Genomic DNA, 18680 nt, shown 5'->3' with positions numbered 1-18680 from the left:
GATCTGATTTCTGAGGGATATATTTGTCTTGACCAATGACTTCTTAGTCTTGTGAGACGGGAAGTCAGTTTTACAATATATAATTTCGTTCGTATTTTTAGAGTCTATATTACTTTCTATTTTATGAAAGAGTATGGGCAAGTTCAGCACAGAATCTGTGACTGAGAATCTGTTACTGAAAGTTGTAAAAGAGCTTTTTTTGATTGTGAGAAGTTCCAACTGAACTGCCTTGAGTGATTTTTGCCTCTTCCTCAGACTCACTGTTTTTCCTTTGCTAAAGTACCAGGTGTTTCTCTTGAGACACTTCATTGGTAGGCATGAAGACGTTATGCACAAACTTCTGTTAAAAGTGATGTTGCATCACTAGGTTAGGAGCAGACTAAGACGAGACTCAGGCTGTGGAGAAAAGATTAGAAAAGGGACTTGATAACCTCTCAACCTCCGTTCATTGTATTTTTGATGATGCTGTTCTGGTTTTTGTGCACTTTTTTCTTGGTTGAAATGGAAGACGGTCATTATTTTTTGTGACTTCTCGCACAGTAGAATTGTAAGCTGAAAATTCTGAACCTAATTTTTAGTGAACCTTTTTATAATCTTTCAGGTATTTCCCTTTGCTGGCCAAGCAGCAGCCAGATCATCCAGAGAGTGATATACTGACAAATGTTTTTGCTGTGCTGTCAGCCAAGAATCTGTCTGAGGCCACATCCAGCCTTGTGATGGACATTGCTGACAGCCTTCTCAACAGCCCAGATTTTGAACCCACGGAGCAGGTTTCCAGTCTGAGCGTGACTGACTGTGTTGTCATGGCCACTGGAGACGTGACAGAAGGTATGCCTGCCTGAGAGTTCTCAGAGACCTGTTGGGTGCTTTAGATGGAGGTGGTAGATTATGGTGAAGCTGTTCTAAGAATACTGGGGAAGTGGACCTCCCAGCAGAGATGGAAACATCAATGTACAATCTTGTCTTGTGCTCAAGAACTGTAAAGTCCTGCTTGCTTCGTGGCTGATGAAGTCCACGTTTGACTGTCAGAGTCCTGAGCACAGAGAGATTCCTTATGAAGAGAGCAATGTTGACCTGTTCTGTCTGTGAAGCTTTGACTGATACAAGTTGAAGAACTGCGTTGCTGACTTGGCTCTGTGCCTAACACCAGGCTTTATATAAAGGCCCCATTCCTGTATGCACATGATCACTTTAATGTTTAGTCTGTGCTCCCTGACTGGAAAGACCTGGCATCTTTGAGAGTTCATAGACAGAACAGTAGTGTGCTGTGTTTGATGCTGTGGAGAGAGCATCAGTGTGCTGCTTTCACCTGCAACTCAAAGCTAGTGGAAAGGAGCATGTGCCCTTGTTATGGCAGCTTTGATTTTACACAAGAGGTCAGTGGTGGAATAAAGAAAACCACATTTACAAATGCTCCAGTCATTTTAGATGTTGGCACTGTAGAAGAATGTCCTTGGTGCCTTCTGATAAGCCTACATATATGAGGGCTGTTACTGAAATCTATGAGGAGAGTGGTGTGTGCTTGCTTTGAGCTCATCTCAGACATGTTAGACTTGGTCTCAGCAAGTGCTGGTGCTTCTTCCCAGCCACCAGCTGCCCTGCATGTTTATAGCTCCCATTTACTAATGAAACCTCCCTTATCCTAATTTCCCCTTTGTATAGGGTTGGATCTCCCTTCTGTTTCTTGCAGCAGAGTGTCTTGGGTGTTGCTAACTGTTGTATCTCTTACAGAGCCCCTCAGCCTAGGTTGCCAGTTGGTCCTGCCTCATGTTCCTGCCATACTTCAGTACTTCAGCAAAACAATGTTAAGTATGGAGAAGGTGAAAAAGAAGAAGTACAGAGCTCAAGTCAGCAAAGAGCTGAGTATACTTTCCAAGTAAGTGATTTTTAGAGCCTGAAACAGTTAAAAAGCTGGAAGGAGGGAGGAAGAAAGAGGCTTATTGTAATAGTTTCCAAATTAAAAAACACTGTGTCTCAACTTTTTAAAATTTGCAACAGTTGTAAATTGCTGCATCTGTCATTGACCTTGCTGTTTGCTGGTTATTGAGGTGATAAGTTTTCAGAAGTTGATTCTAGCTGATTTTGTTGCTGGTACTCAAACCTAGTATCTCTTGAGGTTAGGGAAAAGTGCAGAAATGTCTGCAGTCATGTGGAACTGAATGCTTAGGCTGGGACTGTGAATTTGGTAGGTATGCTCTGTTAGCCTGGATAGGCTGACAAAGCCTTGTGAAATGACACTAGTGCTGACAGACTTCTTTGCTCTGTACTGGTGATTGAAATTATATAAAAGAGTAAATTACCTTGTCCAATTCTGCAGGATCAGCAAATTCATACAAGAAAAGAGCCAGAATTCAGTGCTTGTGAGCCTTCTCATCCCTTTCCTTTATCAGACTAACATGGAGCAGGTAGGTCAAAATTATTTCCTCACCCCTACTAAACATATGATTTTATTTTAATCAAGTATATTTGTTTGTTTAAAAGTCATATACATGCCATTTCTCATTATCAGCCTGCAATCAGGTCTTCACATGTTTGTAGTCTGTTCAGAATGCAGTGCCACTGTGTGCTGATGTGCGCTACTCACCCAGAGGTGCCAGTGCCCAGACTGATTCTGTTCCCCCTTGTCATGGGGAAGGTCTGCAGAAGTTATAATGCAGTCTTTACCTTCTTTGACACTGTAGCCAATCCACCAAATTGCTTGCAGTGTTTGAAATAATTGCTCTTCTTCACTGTGTATTTTACGCACCCCAAAGCCACAGGGTCTGGACAGCAATGTAAATTTATGTGGTTGAGTGTGTGGTGTGCGTGGTGTACTGGGCAGTGCTGCATTAGTCTGCTGCTGGTTGAAAGGCAAAGGCAAACCATATACAGTACTATTTTGGGGGTTTAAATCAGTGAATCATTAGGGCACCGCATGTGATTGCTGTTGAGGGAACTCATACAAGAGCTTTACTGTGCAGTGGCCGGGTCCCCTCACTGGAGATACTCAAGAACTGTCTGGATGCAATCCTGTGCCAAGTGCTCTGGAATGACCCTGCTTGAACAGGGAGGATGGACCAAATTGACCTCCGTGGTCCTTTCCAGCCTGACCCATTCTATGAAGTATATGGTGCTGTTAATGTTCACCTCACATATTCAAGAAAGACTGCTTTTTAAAGCTCCATTAGTTCTCCTGACCTTTGAGTCATGAGGAAAGACACATAAAAGAAGTCTTTATCGTGCTGACAGTCATCTCTTAACACTGTATTGTTTCTAATTGAGAGGCTGCAAGTACTTCTGAGAGATTTGATGATTGCATTGTGTCCTAATTCTTTGTTTTCGTTCAGTATCTCTGATCTGAATGAAGTACAGCAATGTGCACTTCGTGTCTTGAAATACGTCCCAAGGAAATGAAATAATCTTGTGAGTTCTCAGTAGTTATTGAGAGTTATGTGTCTCTTTCAGGGTACCCAAATTGACATTCTGGAGACGGTGCAGAACTTGCTGAGGCATTGCTCAAACCCTACAAGCTTTCTCAAACCACTGGCAAAGCTTTTTTCTGTCATCCAGAACAAACTGTCTCGAAATAAGTTGTGCTTGGTATTTCAGGTATTGCATTTCTACATCTTTCTGTGCTTTTTTTTAATTTGCTCTAAGAGATCAAGAAAAAAGTGATAGCAGTATTTATCTTGGTGCATAAATTTAAAAACCTTTTTACTCTACTTGTTGTGTGAAGTGAAAATAACAGAATTCTATGTGATAGGAATGAATGAGCTGCACAAAGATTTGTAAAAGTTTTGGCTTACAGCCTGGTTGATGTGAACCTCGCCAAAGATCTTTAGTGTAAGAGAAGCCAAGCAAAGCACTTAAACTGCAACCAATCCTGCATGTTGATGAAATTAGAATGGATTTCAGTATCCTGAAGACAATTTTTATTTGTATTCTTCTCTCACAGTTTATAGTAGGATATTCTGTATTACTTTGAAGTGACATATAAATTATTAGCAGTAAAACACAGGAAACATACAGTGTAGATATTTGGAAACTTAGGACTTAAAACACATATCCTCCAACTTACATGAGAAAGGCTAATGCTGCTGCTTATTTATTTTTTGACTGAAGTGGTAAAGTCTTGAGTTAGCCAAATTTTTAACAACTATAAAAGTTAACTGGGTTTTTATGTTTTTTAGACTTTATCTGACTTGGATGCTAAGTTGAAGTACATTACTGATGTTGTTAAGGTATGCACAGTTTTTCTCTCTGCTCCCTTTTTCTCCCAATATGGTATGATCACATTTCTGTCATTTTTCATTAACAACTTGTTGCTCTGTCTTAGCTGAATGCCTTTGATCAGCGACATCTGGATGATATCGACTTTGATGTGCGTCTGTCAGCATTTCAGTCAATCACAGCCCACATCAAGGAAATGCAAACAGTGGATACTGACTTCCTCATCCCTGTTATGCACAACTGCTTCTACACCATCCAGGTTGGCTGAATGTTCCTTCCCTTGCTATATGCACCATGTGTCCCTGATGAATCTAACTTTCAACTTACTTCCATTGGCTGATTTTTGGCACCACATAACATTCAGAAAGTATCTTTAGGTATTCTTACAAACATGTTTTTGAAGTTTTGTCTGTTTACCTTTTCATCTGTGTGTCCCAAAAGGCAAGCACAGTGCAGCACAACTTTCTGTCAGTGAGCAATGGAACTGTTTGGTCATTTGTACTGGATAAAAGGCACGTTACAGGCTTGAAAGGCTGATTTTGGTTTGTTGCAGCATGTTCTGGTTGTGTGGGTCTGCTGGTAAATGTAAAGAGTTTTTTCCTGATGGGTAGGTTGGGCATTAATTTGGGACTAGAACTTCTATAGGAAAGCTCTTAATAGTTTCTGAGTCTCTACAGGACTCGCTGTGTTGTATCCAGTGGTGCTGTTCTGTCCCAGCTTTTGGGTAGAGAAAGGTGTCAGAGCCAGACTCATGCAGTGCCATTTCTTCATCCTCTCAGCTCGGGGACATGGCTCTCAGTGACAACGCAAGCCTTTGCTTGACCAGTCTCATCCACCGACTGGCAGAGATCAGCCACACAGAAGATGAGTACAAGGAGCTAATCCAGCACACTCTCCTGGAGTCTGTGAGAAGGGGTCTGAAGAGTAAGACTGAGGTAAGGCAGTGGTATCTGATCACACATTTCCAGCTATCTTCATGAGATGTTTTTTGGGTGAGTTCTCAAAGTCCTCTACTGGGATAAGAAGTGCAGGTACCCACTGTAAACTTACCCTTAATATGAAGCCTTATAAAATTCTAAAAGAGTATAGAAATTACCTGTGTTTCTCTGCTGTTGTTCAGCTTTTCTTAGTTGAAACTCGTTTTTTGGAAGGGAGGCTTTAATTTATATGCAGCCCATAATGGGTGCATTTGTTGTTACCAAGAATTAGGACGTTTGACTGAAACACTTGTAAATGACAGCACTGCTGTTCTCAGGGGTGTGTAGAAGCCTCTCCAAGGGATACTTACCATTCACTGCTTGCTATTTTTAGAGCATCCAGCAGGACTACACATCACTGCTTTCCTGCCTCATTCAGACATTCCCAACAAATCCTGAATTCCAGGATTTGGTCCAGCTGACCAACCGCCATGATCCTGACATGGACTTCTTTGAGAACATGAAACACATGCAGGTAAAAAATAGCAGGCATTTCTTAGTACCTCTCTTCCCCTGCCAAGCAAAAGCATCTTACTGTGAGGGGATGTTTTGCAAAGCATCTGTGTGTTGTCTGCAGAGAAATTGAACCTGTGTCATTAGATACTGTTACAAAAAAGAGGGACGTAGGCATCATCAGGAGTGATAGAGAATCAAAGTTATGTTTCTGTCTGTAAATGTATTAGGTTTATGGTAGCCCACAGTCAGCAGTATCCCGAACATTCCTCTGACAGGCATGGAATGGGTCTCTGTTTTTTCTGCCCTATTCCCTGCTGCTCTCTGGAGGCTCTGCAGCCCCTTCCCATTCACAAACCTTAGCAACACAAATGTTACACAAAGCCTGGTTTTTCTTGCAGTGTGAAAATACATTAGTTCTTCTTTCAGGGATGCAATCTGAGAGAGTCTTTGCTATACCTGTACTTATATGCAGTTTGCATATAAGTTGCAAGTTTTTAACTTTAATTTTCTCTGGTCTTTGCATTTCATTGCAGCAGCTGCTGTTTGCAGTTGCCTCCCTTGTCTAACACCTCAAGATAGCACAGTCTTATGATTGTGAATCCACAATGCCATTGACTTGGAATATCTGTTGAGGCAAAAGGCTAGTGAAAGCCCAGAGATTTAAGGAAAAAGGCATGCCTTAGAAATGACTGTAATATGTTTATGCCATTACCTAAAACTGGGACATTTTCAGAACTGCGGGATGTAGGTGCTCTCTCGTGCTAGCTGTGACTCAAGCACCACCTCATTCACTCTCTCCCATGTGACATGTCTCAGATCCACAGGAGAGCACGAGCTCTGAGGAAACTGGCAAAGCAGCTCACTGAAGAAAAGCTTGTGCTGTCTTCTAAATCCCTGCAGAACTACATCATGCCTTATGCTACAACTGCAATTTTCAGTGAAAAAATGCTTAAGGTAGGCTCTTGCAATTGAATGCATCTACTTGAATATTTTCACATTTCGTATGTAGCATTTCCCTTAAAAACCTAACCCCCTTAGACAGCTGATATGTATGTGAAGTGGGTGTCTCCATTGTAGATAAAAGTGCTGTGCTGGTATTGCTGGCAGAAAGAGGATTTGGAAGGTGCAGAAGCAGTCTGGGCCCAGTCCTGTATCTGCTAAAAGGTTGATCTCTTAACTGTTTGGGTTAGGTTTTTTTGTTTTGTTTTAGTTTTTACTTGGGGTTTTATTTGTCTTTATTTTTTTAATCAGCTTCTTATTTTCTTCCCTCTGCCTCCAAACTTTTGTCTTCCTGTTTAGTTGTGATACTCTTTGACAGTAGACTGTGGGAATATAGTCTGCATCTAGTAACAGAGGTGGGAATAAATACAGTTTTCTCTGGATTTAGAGAGAAACTGCAAGAATTGGCTGGAAACATCTGAAATCAATAGCAGCTTTGTAATTAAAATTTGAAGGCTGACATTTTTTTAGTCACTTTCACTTTCAGTGAAATTACTTGTAGTATCAGTGTGGACAGACTTTCCACCTGTGGCTTTTAAAAGCCAGGTTTCACTCTTCTGTAGTTCCCTGCACACTACCAGGAGAACAGCAGACCTGCTTCTATCAAGTAAAGTAAATGTCTAATTTGCTTACTGTCAGAAATGTTCTTCTGAAGCTGAAACAATTAGAGCTCAGGCACAGGACCCAGCCCCTGCAGCAGTGCAGTCTGTGCCCCTCAGTAGAGTGACTGAGTAACTATTTGACCAGAGGGCAGTAAAATGTGTGGATTGAAAATTTGATAAAGAAACAGACATTTTATTTCACATCTGAAATGGGTTTATAGTTGACCAGCAATGTGCCATGTGTTTGTGGTTGGATGCCTTAACTGGTTCTTGTTCTTACTTCTTAGCACAAGTGAGCCCATAGGTTTAAGTATGTGAGAAAAGTTAAAAGTGTGCAGAATAATTTGGAGGAAGTGGGTCTGGAGATCTGCTTGATAGACTGTGATTATTTTTTTTCCTTACTTGATGCTCTGGAGGAGATGTATAAATACTGAATCCCAGCATCCCCACTAGACTAGACATTACTTCTGTCTTTTGTTGCTTTGGATGAAGAATGCTGCAGACACGTGGTCATTGTGAATGCTAACAGCAGCTGAATTTCTCTCTTTTGAGCAGCATGAAAACATGGTAACAGCCTCAGTTGAAGTTGTTGGAGCTGTCTGCCGACACCTTTCGTGGTCAGCCTATTTGTACCACTTAAAGCACTTCATCCACGTCTTGCAAACAGGACAGATCGGTACGAAGCTGGGAGTCAGGTGAGTACCACGAGCACTGCTGCTCTGGGTTTCTCCAAAGACTGCTTAGGCGCAGTTCAGTGTTTTTAGGAGCATCTCACGGACTTTGGCCTCTTCTCTGAGGTGAGGGATTGCTGGCTTTGAGGTGGACTTAGGCGAGTGAAGGTGGGCATGGCTTGCTGCCTGGCGCTATGAAGTTTTAACAAGTTGTTACTTTATTACACCATGTCTCACTGAAGGCATGGCAGCAGTTGTGTCAGGCTGTCCCTGCTCCTGGGACGCCTCTGTTGCTCCAGTACCACTCTCTGTGAGGTTTCACATTGAGCTGGGTCACAGAATATGTGTGCAGCTGAGAAGTAACCAGTTTTTATTTTCTGGGGTGTTTCAGGATAAACATCCTTATGGTGCAATGTAACTAAATCTGATGTTTTCCAAAAAGTGCCTGTAAGATTTTTCTGTTGTATATGCATCCTCTTGGTTTTGTGCAGAGGGCTGATCTTTCTTCGTGTTTTCCTTCTGCAGCTTGTTAGAGACAGTGCTGGAAGCCTTTCACTTTGACCATAAAACACTTGAAAAGCAGCTTGTGACCATTGACAACCAAGGTGAGCTTTTTATGTCTGCTTGTAAAAACACTCCTCAGACTGCTCAAATGCAGCTAATCAAAGTTTTGTGGTTTACTCTTGACATCAGCAACTTCCTTTTTTTTAAATGGGCATCTTGGAAGCTAGCGTTGACTTGTCTCCTCAGGAGTAGGCAGATTTTCCTCCTGTGTGTTGACAAAGTCAGGAGAGGTGTAGGGAATCATGTCCACATTACCACTCCATCCCAGGCTTCTGTAAGCCAAAACAGCCCAGAACCTGTGTGGTTTTCATGGTTATCTGCAGCCAAGATGTCCTCACCTTGCTTCCCTTGCCATTGCATGGGACAAAGTTGTATCTTCAGCTTCTTCACTATTGTGGTTACCTATGTTGGGACCTTTAGGTGATGGAGGAGGATGTCTCACAGCTGTGCTTGTCAGTAGCTCTTGCCTTGTGAAATCCTCAGTTTTAAGTGAATGGCAGTTCTCTGCAGTTCAGGCACATTGACCTTTGCTCAGCTGACTACGGGGTTCAGACACAGAGTAGTGAAATCTTTGCTTTAAACCTGGCCCTGAGGGTGCTTATCAGAAACCAGCAAGCCAAAGCTTCTTTACCCAATAGAAGCCTGGTGCTTATTGGTGGTTTGCTGTCACTGGTGGTAGGTAGGAGCTTTATGTAGAACCAAGCTGTCACAGGAGTCTCAATTAAGGGCTCAAGTTTTGTGTTCTCCTGTATTTACCTGTACTTTTGGCAATTACTTGATAGAAGCTGCTGCCGTGGACCTCGAGCCAGTGGTGGAGGCTGAAGAAGCCATGGAGGTGGAGCAGAGTGAAGGGGAAGAGGAGGAGGTTGAAGAAAAGAATGGGAAGAATCTCTCTGAGAAGCCAGTAGAACCTGAGCAAGCAGCTGAGCCATCTGAAAATGCTGAACAAGTGCCCAAACCTGTTTCATTCTTACCTCGAAATAAAGAGGAGCTTCAGTGTCTGATCCAACACATTCAAGAAACAGTTACAGTCAACATCTTGCCTAAATTGCACAGGTGTATTGTTGCAAAGGTGAGGAGCTGACATTTGAAAGGTCCTTTGTAGGCTGCTACTTTAAGGATTGGGATACTACTTCAGAGCCAGTGAAAAAGCAACATATTTTTAAAAAATGGACACAATGAGAGAGACCATCTGAAAGCACAAAAAAGGCTTCATGCCCTTTGCTGAGTTGTGGAGATTACTGACAGACCTTCTGGTCAGTATGGATGTGGTGTCCTAACTTCCCTGCTGAGAACTGTCTCAAACTGCACAAGTGAAATGATTCATTTTGTCCAACCTCTTGAAGAGTTCTCAGCCACTTGCTTGCACCAGCCTAGTTTCTGTATTGAAAACAGGGATTTATCTCACCTGTCCTTTAGCTGTCTGGGTTTTTCCTGCAGTCATCAGAGGAGAGCAGCCTGCCATACTGGCCTCTTATAGGGTTTGTTGAGAAAAACCAGAGTTCGTTTCTGTATATTAAAAGTGCATTATGTCTTGCTCTCTTAAAAAGGTTAAAAGAGACGAGGAGCACAAGCTTGTGAAATCCAATGTTGTGAATGATGATGAGGTAGTTCGTGTTCCATTAGCTTTTGCAATGGTCAGAATGATGCAATGTCTTCCCCAGGAAGTGATGGAAGCCAACCTACCAAGGTAAATCCCAGTGGGGCTCCTTACATCCCAGTGGGGCTGTTCATTGTGCAGGGAAGGAGTGCAGGCACCTTTCTCAAGCTGTGGTTACATACACGACTAAAGTCATGAGGGACATCCTAACAGACCTTCTCCTGGAAATTCCTGTTCCTAGGGACATGCACCTCTGCACCTCAGCATTTAACTGCTGTAAGTCCTGACCCAAGAGCAGAGCTGTGAATCAAGGTGCAGAGGCAGGGCTGGTTGTGCTGGGGAAAGAATAATGTACAAAAAGAAAAGACAATCAGTAGAATGTCCTGAAGGGCAGTATGTGTGTGTATGCCTATAAAACCTCTCTGTGAGGCTGGCTGTGAGTACAGCTGTGGTTGTGAAACAGTCCTGAAAAGCAGCTTCCTTGGCAGGGTAATTAGTTCTGCTCTGCTTGGATATGGACAAAGCTGTCTATCTTTGTTTCCAGCATCCTACTGAAAGTCTGCACATTCCTGAGAAACAGATTTCAGGAAATACGGGACATTGCCCGCAACACCCTCATTAAAATCATGGAAGTGTTGGGAGTGCACTACCTTCTGTATATCCTAAAGGAGATGCGGTCTGCACTCATCCATGGCTACCAGGTAATGCTGAAATTCTTCCTCTTCTGCTCTCTGTAGGCTTCTTTTCTAATATATTGGGAGGAGAATCCAGAGGGAAGTTGCTATTGGAATTGTTTTGCACTGGTAGAATAGCTTGGCATAATACAAGTAAATATTTTTGCTAATGCCTACATCAGTCTTTGTTTTGCCTTGCAAAGTCAAGTCAAATAAGGGTCTGTACCCTCAAAGAACTGAGAGCCTAAGCCATTTTCCTAGTGAAGAGTTGGGGTCTGAAGGGGAAGGATGAATTTCTGGTTCCAGTAAGATTAGAGGAAATCTTTCCATAAGGTCATGAGGGCCAAACAGTATCTGGGGGGAGTTGCCAAAGAGACTGCACAGGCAGTGTGTGTGGTGATGCTAGTTGAAGGATTGTTTCCTAGATCCAGAGCCAAGGCTCTGACTATTAATTCATCTTTCCTCTTTCCATGGTTTGGGTTAAGAATAATTTTTCATGTGAATTACCACAGTGGAGTAGCATGGGCTTCTAGCTGCTGTAACAGTGAAAGAATCAATTAGAGCAGCCTAAGTATATCAGTAAGAGCCCTGGGGAGAGAGGAGATTCCAGCCCTCTTGCCAGTATGGCGTGGGATGGGGAGCCTTTTTCTCTTGCTACTACATAGATTATCATCCTCCCAGTGTCTTTTTTTCCTGTAATGAAAGCTCAAGTGCAGTATGTGTCTTGTGATGTCTCTGGTATGGGAGTGTCCCCATGCAGTATGATTAATGAGGTCAATGCAGAGGTTTGGAATGATCTGTTCTCTTTTTCTGTAGCTCCATGTGCTGACTTTCACCGTGAACCTGTTACTGAAGGGCCTTACTACCAGGCTCAGTGCTGGTGATTTGGACCCCTGCTTGGATATCCTGATTGAGGTAAAAGCTGTTCAAAGCTAAAAGAAAAAGCATCATGAAGTGCTTGTGACATATTCTAGGAGGGGAAGGTTTTGTGTAGGTTGTCTCTGATTTGATGGCAAACTAGGCTGTTGTGTGTGTACTGCCAAGGAAGGAGGCACCAGTAGGCCCTGTTGTAGATGGGAATCAAGAGAAGGCAAGTGTCTCTGGGGCTGTATCCTGAGCCCTGCATCTTGAGAGGGGATGGATTTAAGATTGACACCTACCTGTGTTTTCCTGTACTCTAAATGGCTGAGCAAGTCAGTAGACATGTACCCAGTGCAGTCCACAGAGCCCAGGAACTCAGCTGGCCACACAGATGGGGTATAGTGGGATGCATTGATCTGACTGCAGTCCCAGTCCTTGTGTCACAACACCACAGAGGGGTGTGAGAACAGTCTCATCTGGTGTACTTAAACAAGGATGTTCTGTGTTGACAAAGGAAAGATAGGTGTGATTTGTAGGAAATGTGGAGAATTGTTTTTTCTGTGAGCGGGGAAAAATAGTGTTGTTCTGTTGCTACTGGAGAAACCTGCTTTTCTTCAATCATTCATTTCTCTTGCCTGTTTTCCAAAGATTTTCAACCAAGAGTTGTTTGGGAATGTAGCTGAAGAGAAAGAAGTGAAGGGTATTGTCTCCAAGGTCATGGAAGCACGCAAAAACAAGAGCTACGATTCCTATGAAATTCTTGGGAAGTTCATAGGAAGGGGCCAGGTGACAAAACTTATTGTGCCACTGAAGGAGGTAAGGAAAGTCAGCCAGTCTCACAAACTGTGACCACTCTCAATTCTGTAAGGTGATTCTAGAGCCTCTGGGTAGCTACTTTGAAGTTACCTATGGAATCTTGCTTTGGCTTCCCAATTTCCTTTAGGAAAGCAGTGAGACTTTACTGTTGATATCAGGGCAGGGAGTGGCATTCTGAGAAGCTTTTAACTGCTGCTCAAGTGGATACATCCCACTTTGAGTTCTCCATGCACTCTCCCTCTGCCCACTCTTCTTTCCTCTGGAGCGTAGAAGTCCTGCAAGGCTGTTTTGTGGTTTAAGCTCTTGTGCTTGGAGGAAATGTCAACAAAATGTATCCAGGGTCTATCCATGTGCAATAATTGCCTTTTCAAAGATGCAGATTTTTTAGCAGAGTGCAAACTCACACAGGAATGGAACCCTGATTTGCTCATTAGCTCTTGTGTCCTGGTGGCTGTAGCTGAACTGGCTGGAGGCTGACAGGAGCAATGGGCAGGGATGTTGGTGCAGAGCTGAGGCAATGGGATGCTATTCACCTAAAGAGCTGGAGACTGTGACAACATGATGAGAGAGAAATTGATCTAGTTGCTCCCATGATTTCTGATTACAGATAATTGCCATCAGGCTGTCCTCTTAAATTCTCATGGTTTTACCTTTGCAGACTCTGGAAAGCACCACAAGCTTGAAGATAGTCCGGAAGGTGCATGAGGCACTGCGTCACATCATGGCAGGGCTCATCTTCAACTCAGACATGAATGCAGAATCCCTCCTCCTCCTCAGTCATGGTCTCATCAGTGAAAATTTGCCTCTGCTCACTGAGAAGGCCAAGTGAGTTCCTGGATGTTGTTCAGATGGTCTGGTATTGGTTTGCTTGCAGAAATGGCCGTTCTCAAATCCAACTGATCAAATGCATGAGAGTTTAATTACTTTCATTCCCCTTTTGTTTTCAGTGTAACTAAATCATTTGTGCAGTTACAGGGCAAAAAGAAAGCTTAGTAATGAGAGTTAGCATTTGTGGAACTCATGGGAGTCTTCTCTTGCAAGGTCCCTTGACCTTCAGCAGGGCTTTTTCACTGTCTGATGAGTTGATAACATGCATTAGGATGTTAGGATGGAGGAACAATGAACAGTGTTTAGAAGCAGGGTGCAAACATTTCCATGGGGCCAAGGAACCAGGAAAAACATGGTCTTTCACTTCATTGCTTTGCTGCTGGGGCAGAAGATGAGAAGAACCATCAGATTTTCTCTCCATCTGGTGGAGTCACTGTTCAGAGCTAGGTTTAGGTGTCCTGCATTTGGTGTTACGTAGGCTGGCTTTCTCTAGAAGTCTGCTGTTTGCAGACTTCTTGGAGCAGTGTTTGTAAGCCACCAGTAACTGATGTAATGATCAGTAAAGAAGAGCAGTGAGTAGTGGCAGGATGTGTATTTGCTTGAAGGAACTTCCAAAGTTGATCTGTCCACTAAGAAAAAAGTGACGATGTTATACTCATGATTGTGTGTTTGTTATCTCTGGAATAGTGGCATTGTTCTCAAGTCTGAGTCCTGTCTGTCAGGCTGCTTTCAAACTGATTTTATTTCATTGTGGGCCATCTGTGACCTGCTTTTGCTTGCTATGTGGGAGGCAGCTGAACACAGTTCAGCTCCTTTTACTCCCAACAGCAGGATTGTTGTGGAGAGGGTTCATATCTGAATATTTTCTTTTGCCATGCATACACTGCTTTTCAGGAAAAAAGCTGCCCCTCCTCCAGACCCTCGGCTGCAACCAGAGAGCTGCCTGCTGCTCCAGCCCACTCCCACAAGAGGAGGGCAGAAAGCTCGTGTCAGCAGCAGGACTAACACATATATCCTGGTTGATTCAGGACTTCGGGTAAGATCTCCTCAGATAAAAAACTTTACATTCAAAATTTTGTTAAGGGTATGCAAAGTAAAGTATTCTGGATATATTGTTTTAATAGCACAGCCGTTAGCCTTAACTTCACTTTGTATATTGTAACTCCAGTGGTGCTTTTAGAGATTTTTTTTAAGTGCCTGTTGAAGTATTTGGGTGAGATATGGCACAAGTTCTACTATAACCTGAAACAGTTGTGGGACCTTACTTGACTCTTTTGTGTTCTGGCTGACTTTGAGATGAATGTCTTGATTTTTCTATTGCAGCTACTGCACATGAGCCTGAAGAGATCCAAAGTAAATTCTTCTGAGGAACATGCTTTGGAAATGCTAGACCCTTTTGTTCCGCTGCTTATAGACTGCCTGAAATCTATGGATGTCAAGGTACAATTCTGAGCTGAAGTCTGTCTGTTCTGTCTGCTGTACTATGGGTCCTGCCCACAAATGTCATCTTGCAGTTGACTTGCAAGAGGAGAGAAAGCCACCAGGTTTTCAAACCTGCTTTAATAGGTGTGCAGATTAAATTGTTTGAGGACATGTAATCCCAAGGGAGTCTTGTGGCTGATGGAGGACTGAATACTCTGCTCTATGTTGCAGGGGGCAAGTTCTCCTAGAGAACGTTCATAAGAGGAACTTAGAGAGTGTGTATGAGGATGTTCATGAGATCCTGTGGGTGCTGGGAGCAGTGTTCTCACAACTGTGGTTTCTTCTGATCCAACTCCAAAGTCTTCATTCCTAGCACTGTAGGCAGCCACTTTTTGGGACAGCTTTTGGTTTGAGTGAGCGTAGAGCCCAAGAGTGGAAGGCATACCTCGTACCCTGTCAGATACTTGGAGTGGGGCTTTCCATGTCTTGAAGGCAGCTCTGCTTCATATCTTTACCTGATAAAATCAAAGTTATAGAATATTTAAGTCACAGATAGAGCTTTCAGAACTGAGAAACCCTTGTGTTACCCATGAATGGTTTGAAAGAGGTTGAGTTTGTTAGCTAACTGCCTTTTACCACTGTTGTAGATAGCCTGACCATGTCTGTAAAACAGTGAGAAGTGTTCTCTCAATGTCTCTGTACCCACGTGCTGTCCTTTGGCTCTTCCTTCCAGGTGATAACTGGTGCTCTGCAGTCCTTGGTATGGATTTTAAAGTTCCCTTTGCCTTCTGTCAGTACAAATATGGAGTCACTGATCAAGCAGCTTTTCCTCTTGCTGAAAGAGTTTGCCAAGACAGGAATAGCCAAAGGCCAGAATTTCCACCTGGTTGTGAGCTGTTTCAAAGTAAGTCAGACCCAGCTCTGCTCATTTCTGCTTTAGGATTAACTTTCTAGAATGAGACTCTTCCAGCTACAGATCCCTCCTGCAGCTGTCCCTGGAGAGGTAGTCCGGAGATCACAAGCTAGTGAGGAATGTGTGGCCTTGCTTATTCTTTCCCAAATACAAACCTAAAGATAGTTGCTCCCTAAAAATGCACAGCTTGTATCTGAAGAAATGTCTTTATAGAAACATGTTTGCCTTCTTTCTTCATTTTAGTAGTATCTTGTTCCACCTGAGTAAATCCTGGTAACTGAATTGAGACGTGGGAAGGGTACAATTCACTTGTTTACTTTTGTCTCACAATTGCCATCTGAAAGCAAAATGTGATGAGAATAGTGTTGGCCACTATGTTCTAGAGCAGCAGTTTGTCTTTTCAGGCTGAAGTTGTATAAATCAAGTCAAACTTCGGTGTGCACCTTTATTTTATGGCATTGCATGTGTACTGACAATGTGCCATTTGATTTTGTAGTGTGTAACAATACTTGTGAAGAATGTAAAGAGTCAGATAACAAGCAAGCAGCTCCAAGTGTTGCTTGGCTTTGCTGAAGAAGATATTTATGATTCATCACGCCAAGCCACTGCCTTTGGCCTTCTCAAGGTATTTCTGTGCAGCAGCTGTGGGTGTTCTGTGAGCCACTGGAACAGCAGTGATTCTGCTTTCTGGTGAAAGACTGTACATTCTCACGTCAGGAACAGGCTGCAGATGCTGTTGAAGCTCTCTGTTATAAGACAGGAAAAGTCAACAACATTTTACTGTTTGACTTGTAGTCCCTGTTTAAAAGTGTTTGGGAGGTTGTTTTGTACACAGTGCATATGTGGATGTGTTTGGATCTGTTTTTCCTAAAGAATCAACATCTCTGATCATTAGCTCAGATATTCTGTATTGCCCAAAAGAAACAGATATGGATGTGTGAAGTGTAAGCCATCTTTTGTTTTGTTTTGTTTTTTTTTTCCTTTGAGTTGCACTTTCTGTGTGTGAGAAAGTCTGTGTTAAGGTACCACCTGAGACGAGTGTTGTCTGGGTTGTAGACACTATATAAGCAGAATGATGTGACTCCAGCTATGCTTTCACATTTTCAGGCTATTTTATCCAGGAAGCTCATTGTCCCTGAAATTGATGATGTGCTGCAGAAGGTTGCCCAGCTGGCCATCACGGGTCAGAGTGAGCCAGTGCGAGTCCAGTGCAGGCAGGTTGGTGGAGTGAAGAGTTTCTCACTTTATTTACAGCTGTCTAACAGGCCAGAGGGCTTAATGTGGCCATCCTGTCTCTCACAAACATGTGCCTTGGCCCTGCTGAACCCTGACCTCTATTTCCCCTTCTTTACTGATCTTTATTCTCCTTGTTATCTGGCTTCAGTTCTTGAGACTGGTGCATAGCAGAATCACAGACTCCTTGCCTATAGTGAGACTGTGGCATGCCTTCATAGAACTGTAAAATTGTTTAGGTTTAAGATCATAGAGTCTAACCCTTAACCCAGCACTGCCCCATCCACCACTAAGCCATGTCCCTGAGTGGCACATTTATAATTCTTTTAAATACCTCCAGCCTGTTTTAAATAATCCACCACTTCCCAGGGCAGCCAGTTCTGGTGCTTGACCACCCTTTCAGTGCAGAATTTTTTCCTAATATTCAATCTGTACTTCCCCTGGCAAAACATGAGGCCATTTCCTCTTGTCCTGTCACTTGTCATGTGGGAGAAGAGACCAATCCCCACCTGGCTACAGCCTCCTTTCAGGCAGGTGTAGGGAGTGATGAGGTCTCTCCTGAGCCTCCTCTTCTCCAGGCCAAACAATCCCAGCTTCCTCAGCCACTCTTCATAAGACTTGTGCTCCATACCCTTCTCCAGCTTCATTACTGCTCAGCACCTCAATGTCTTTTTTGCTGTGAGAAGCCCAAAAATGAACACAGTACTTGAGGTGCAACTTCACCAGTGCCAACTACAGGAGAGCTGCTTAGCAACAATGACATGATCCTTCCTCTGGAGGCTTTTAAGCCAGTGTAACTAAGCTTTGCTCTTTTTTAAGCCCCAGGATAAGCAAATTTGCCACAAATCCATAATTGCTTTCCTCTACTTCCTCATTCTTTCCAAAGTAAAACCCACTGAAAGACAGAACTGGTTACTTTGTCTCAAGCATTGGGATATAGGTGCAGCAGGATCAGGAAATGTAGCTTTCATAGTTACAGGATGGATTTGGAAGGATGCAGGATCTCTTCACAGATGCCTGTAGTATTTTAAAAACTGATCCCATTCCAGACACAGAGCTTGGCAGCAGTTGTTGACCCTTTGTATAATAGGAACAGGATGAAAGGGATGATTCTCATAAGTTTGCTGCTCCATCACTAAATTGTCTTCATAACCTTTTTACAAGCTTACCTGAGTGTTTATTTTAACTCCTCTCTGTATTGTTTTTTCTTTCCAGATTTACTTAAAATACATTCTGGATTACCCTCTTGGTGACAAACTGAAACCCAATTTGGATTTCATGCTTGCACAGCTGGAGTGAGTTTATATTCCTGACTTGTAGTCACTGTTCTGTGAGAACAGAACTTTGTTTTTAAAAATTATTCTAGTATGCCAAAAAGCTCTTTGTAATGAGCAGAAGGCATGAATGAAGTCTTTATTTTCCTACTTGTAAAACACTTCCCATTTCCCAAGTCTGGCTGTTTGATGAAGCAAATGCTTTTTTCTTATCCCTGTTTCACTGCTAATATCGTTCTTTATCTGTTTGTAAGCAAAAGTTCTATTGTGTGCTTAGTGGTTTACCACCTCCACTGGTTGTGAGTCATCATAAAGTCGCTGGTGAAATGGAACATCCAGGAGGAATAAGGGAAGGTGCATTTTTAGGGGACTGCTGTCCCATGGCAGTATCTCAAATGCAATTGCAGGCACAATTAAAACAACTGTACCAATTCTGCCAGTGTTGTGCCTCCAACCTCCTGCCGAGCTTCGCCCCTCGCTTGCTCAAGGTGACAGCAGTTACCAGGTTCCCCAGCACAGTGTGGCTGTGCTGACTCAAGTGGGCTGTTTGTGTCCCAGAGCTCTTGTCCATGGTATCAGGC

At 43.0% G+C, this 18680-nt stretch overlaps 1 protein-coding gene across 1 annotated transcript in view; it reads left to right on the top strand.

Annotated features, from left to right (window-relative positions):
- UTP20 (UTP20 small subunit processome component) overlaps positions 1 to 18680 on the top strand; it is a 63066-nt gene that overhangs the window by 35797 nt on the left and 8589 nt on the right. Inside the window, exons 30-52 of the mRNA XM_058021940.1 lie at positions 602 to 828; positions 1732 to 1876; positions 2318 to 2405; positions 3445 to 3588; positions 4170 to 4220; positions 4316 to 4468; positions 4989 to 5144; positions 5521 to 5661; positions 6459 to 6596; positions 7799 to 7938; positions 8440 to 8519; positions 9261 to 9550; positions 10029 to 10168; positions 10623 to 10779; positions 11569 to 11667; positions 12262 to 12429; positions 13088 to 13254; positions 14152 to 14293; positions 14581 to 14697; positions 15413 to 15583; positions 16089 to 16217; positions 16700 to 16810; positions 18041 to 18120. Coding sequence (XP_057877923.1) covers positions 602 to 828; positions 1732 to 1876; positions 2318 to 2405; positions 3445 to 3588; positions 4170 to 4220; positions 4316 to 4468; positions 4989 to 5144; positions 5521 to 5661; positions 6459 to 6596; positions 7799 to 7938; positions 8440 to 8519; positions 9261 to 9550; positions 10029 to 10168; positions 10623 to 10779; positions 11569 to 11667; positions 12262 to 12429; positions 13088 to 13254; positions 14152 to 14293; positions 14581 to 14697; positions 15413 to 15583; positions 16089 to 16217; positions 16700 to 16810; positions 18041 to 18120 — 3234 coding nt within the window. The remainder of the gene's footprint in view (positions 1 to 601; positions 829 to 1731; positions 1877 to 2317; positions 2406 to 3444; positions 3589 to 4169; positions 4221 to 4315; positions 4469 to 4988; positions 5145 to 5520; positions 5662 to 6458; positions 6597 to 7798; positions 7939 to 8439; positions 8520 to 9260; positions 9551 to 10028; positions 10169 to 10622; positions 10780 to 11568; positions 11668 to 12261; positions 12430 to 13087; positions 13255 to 14151; positions 14294 to 14580; positions 14698 to 15412; positions 15584 to 16088; positions 16218 to 16699; positions 16811 to 18040; positions 18121 to 18680) is intronic.

The sequence above is a fragment of the Melospiza georgiana genome, chromosome 4, assembly GCF_028018845.1.
Source record: "Melospiza georgiana isolate bMelGeo1 chromosome 4, bMelGeo1.pri, whole genome shotgun sequence".
NCBI classification, from domain to species: Eukaryota; Metazoa; Chordata; class Aves; order Passeriformes; family Passerellidae; genus Melospiza; species Melospiza georgiana.
The sequence above is the reverse complement of the archived record's forward strand: the minus strand, read 5'-3'. Positions and strand labels throughout refer to the sequence as shown.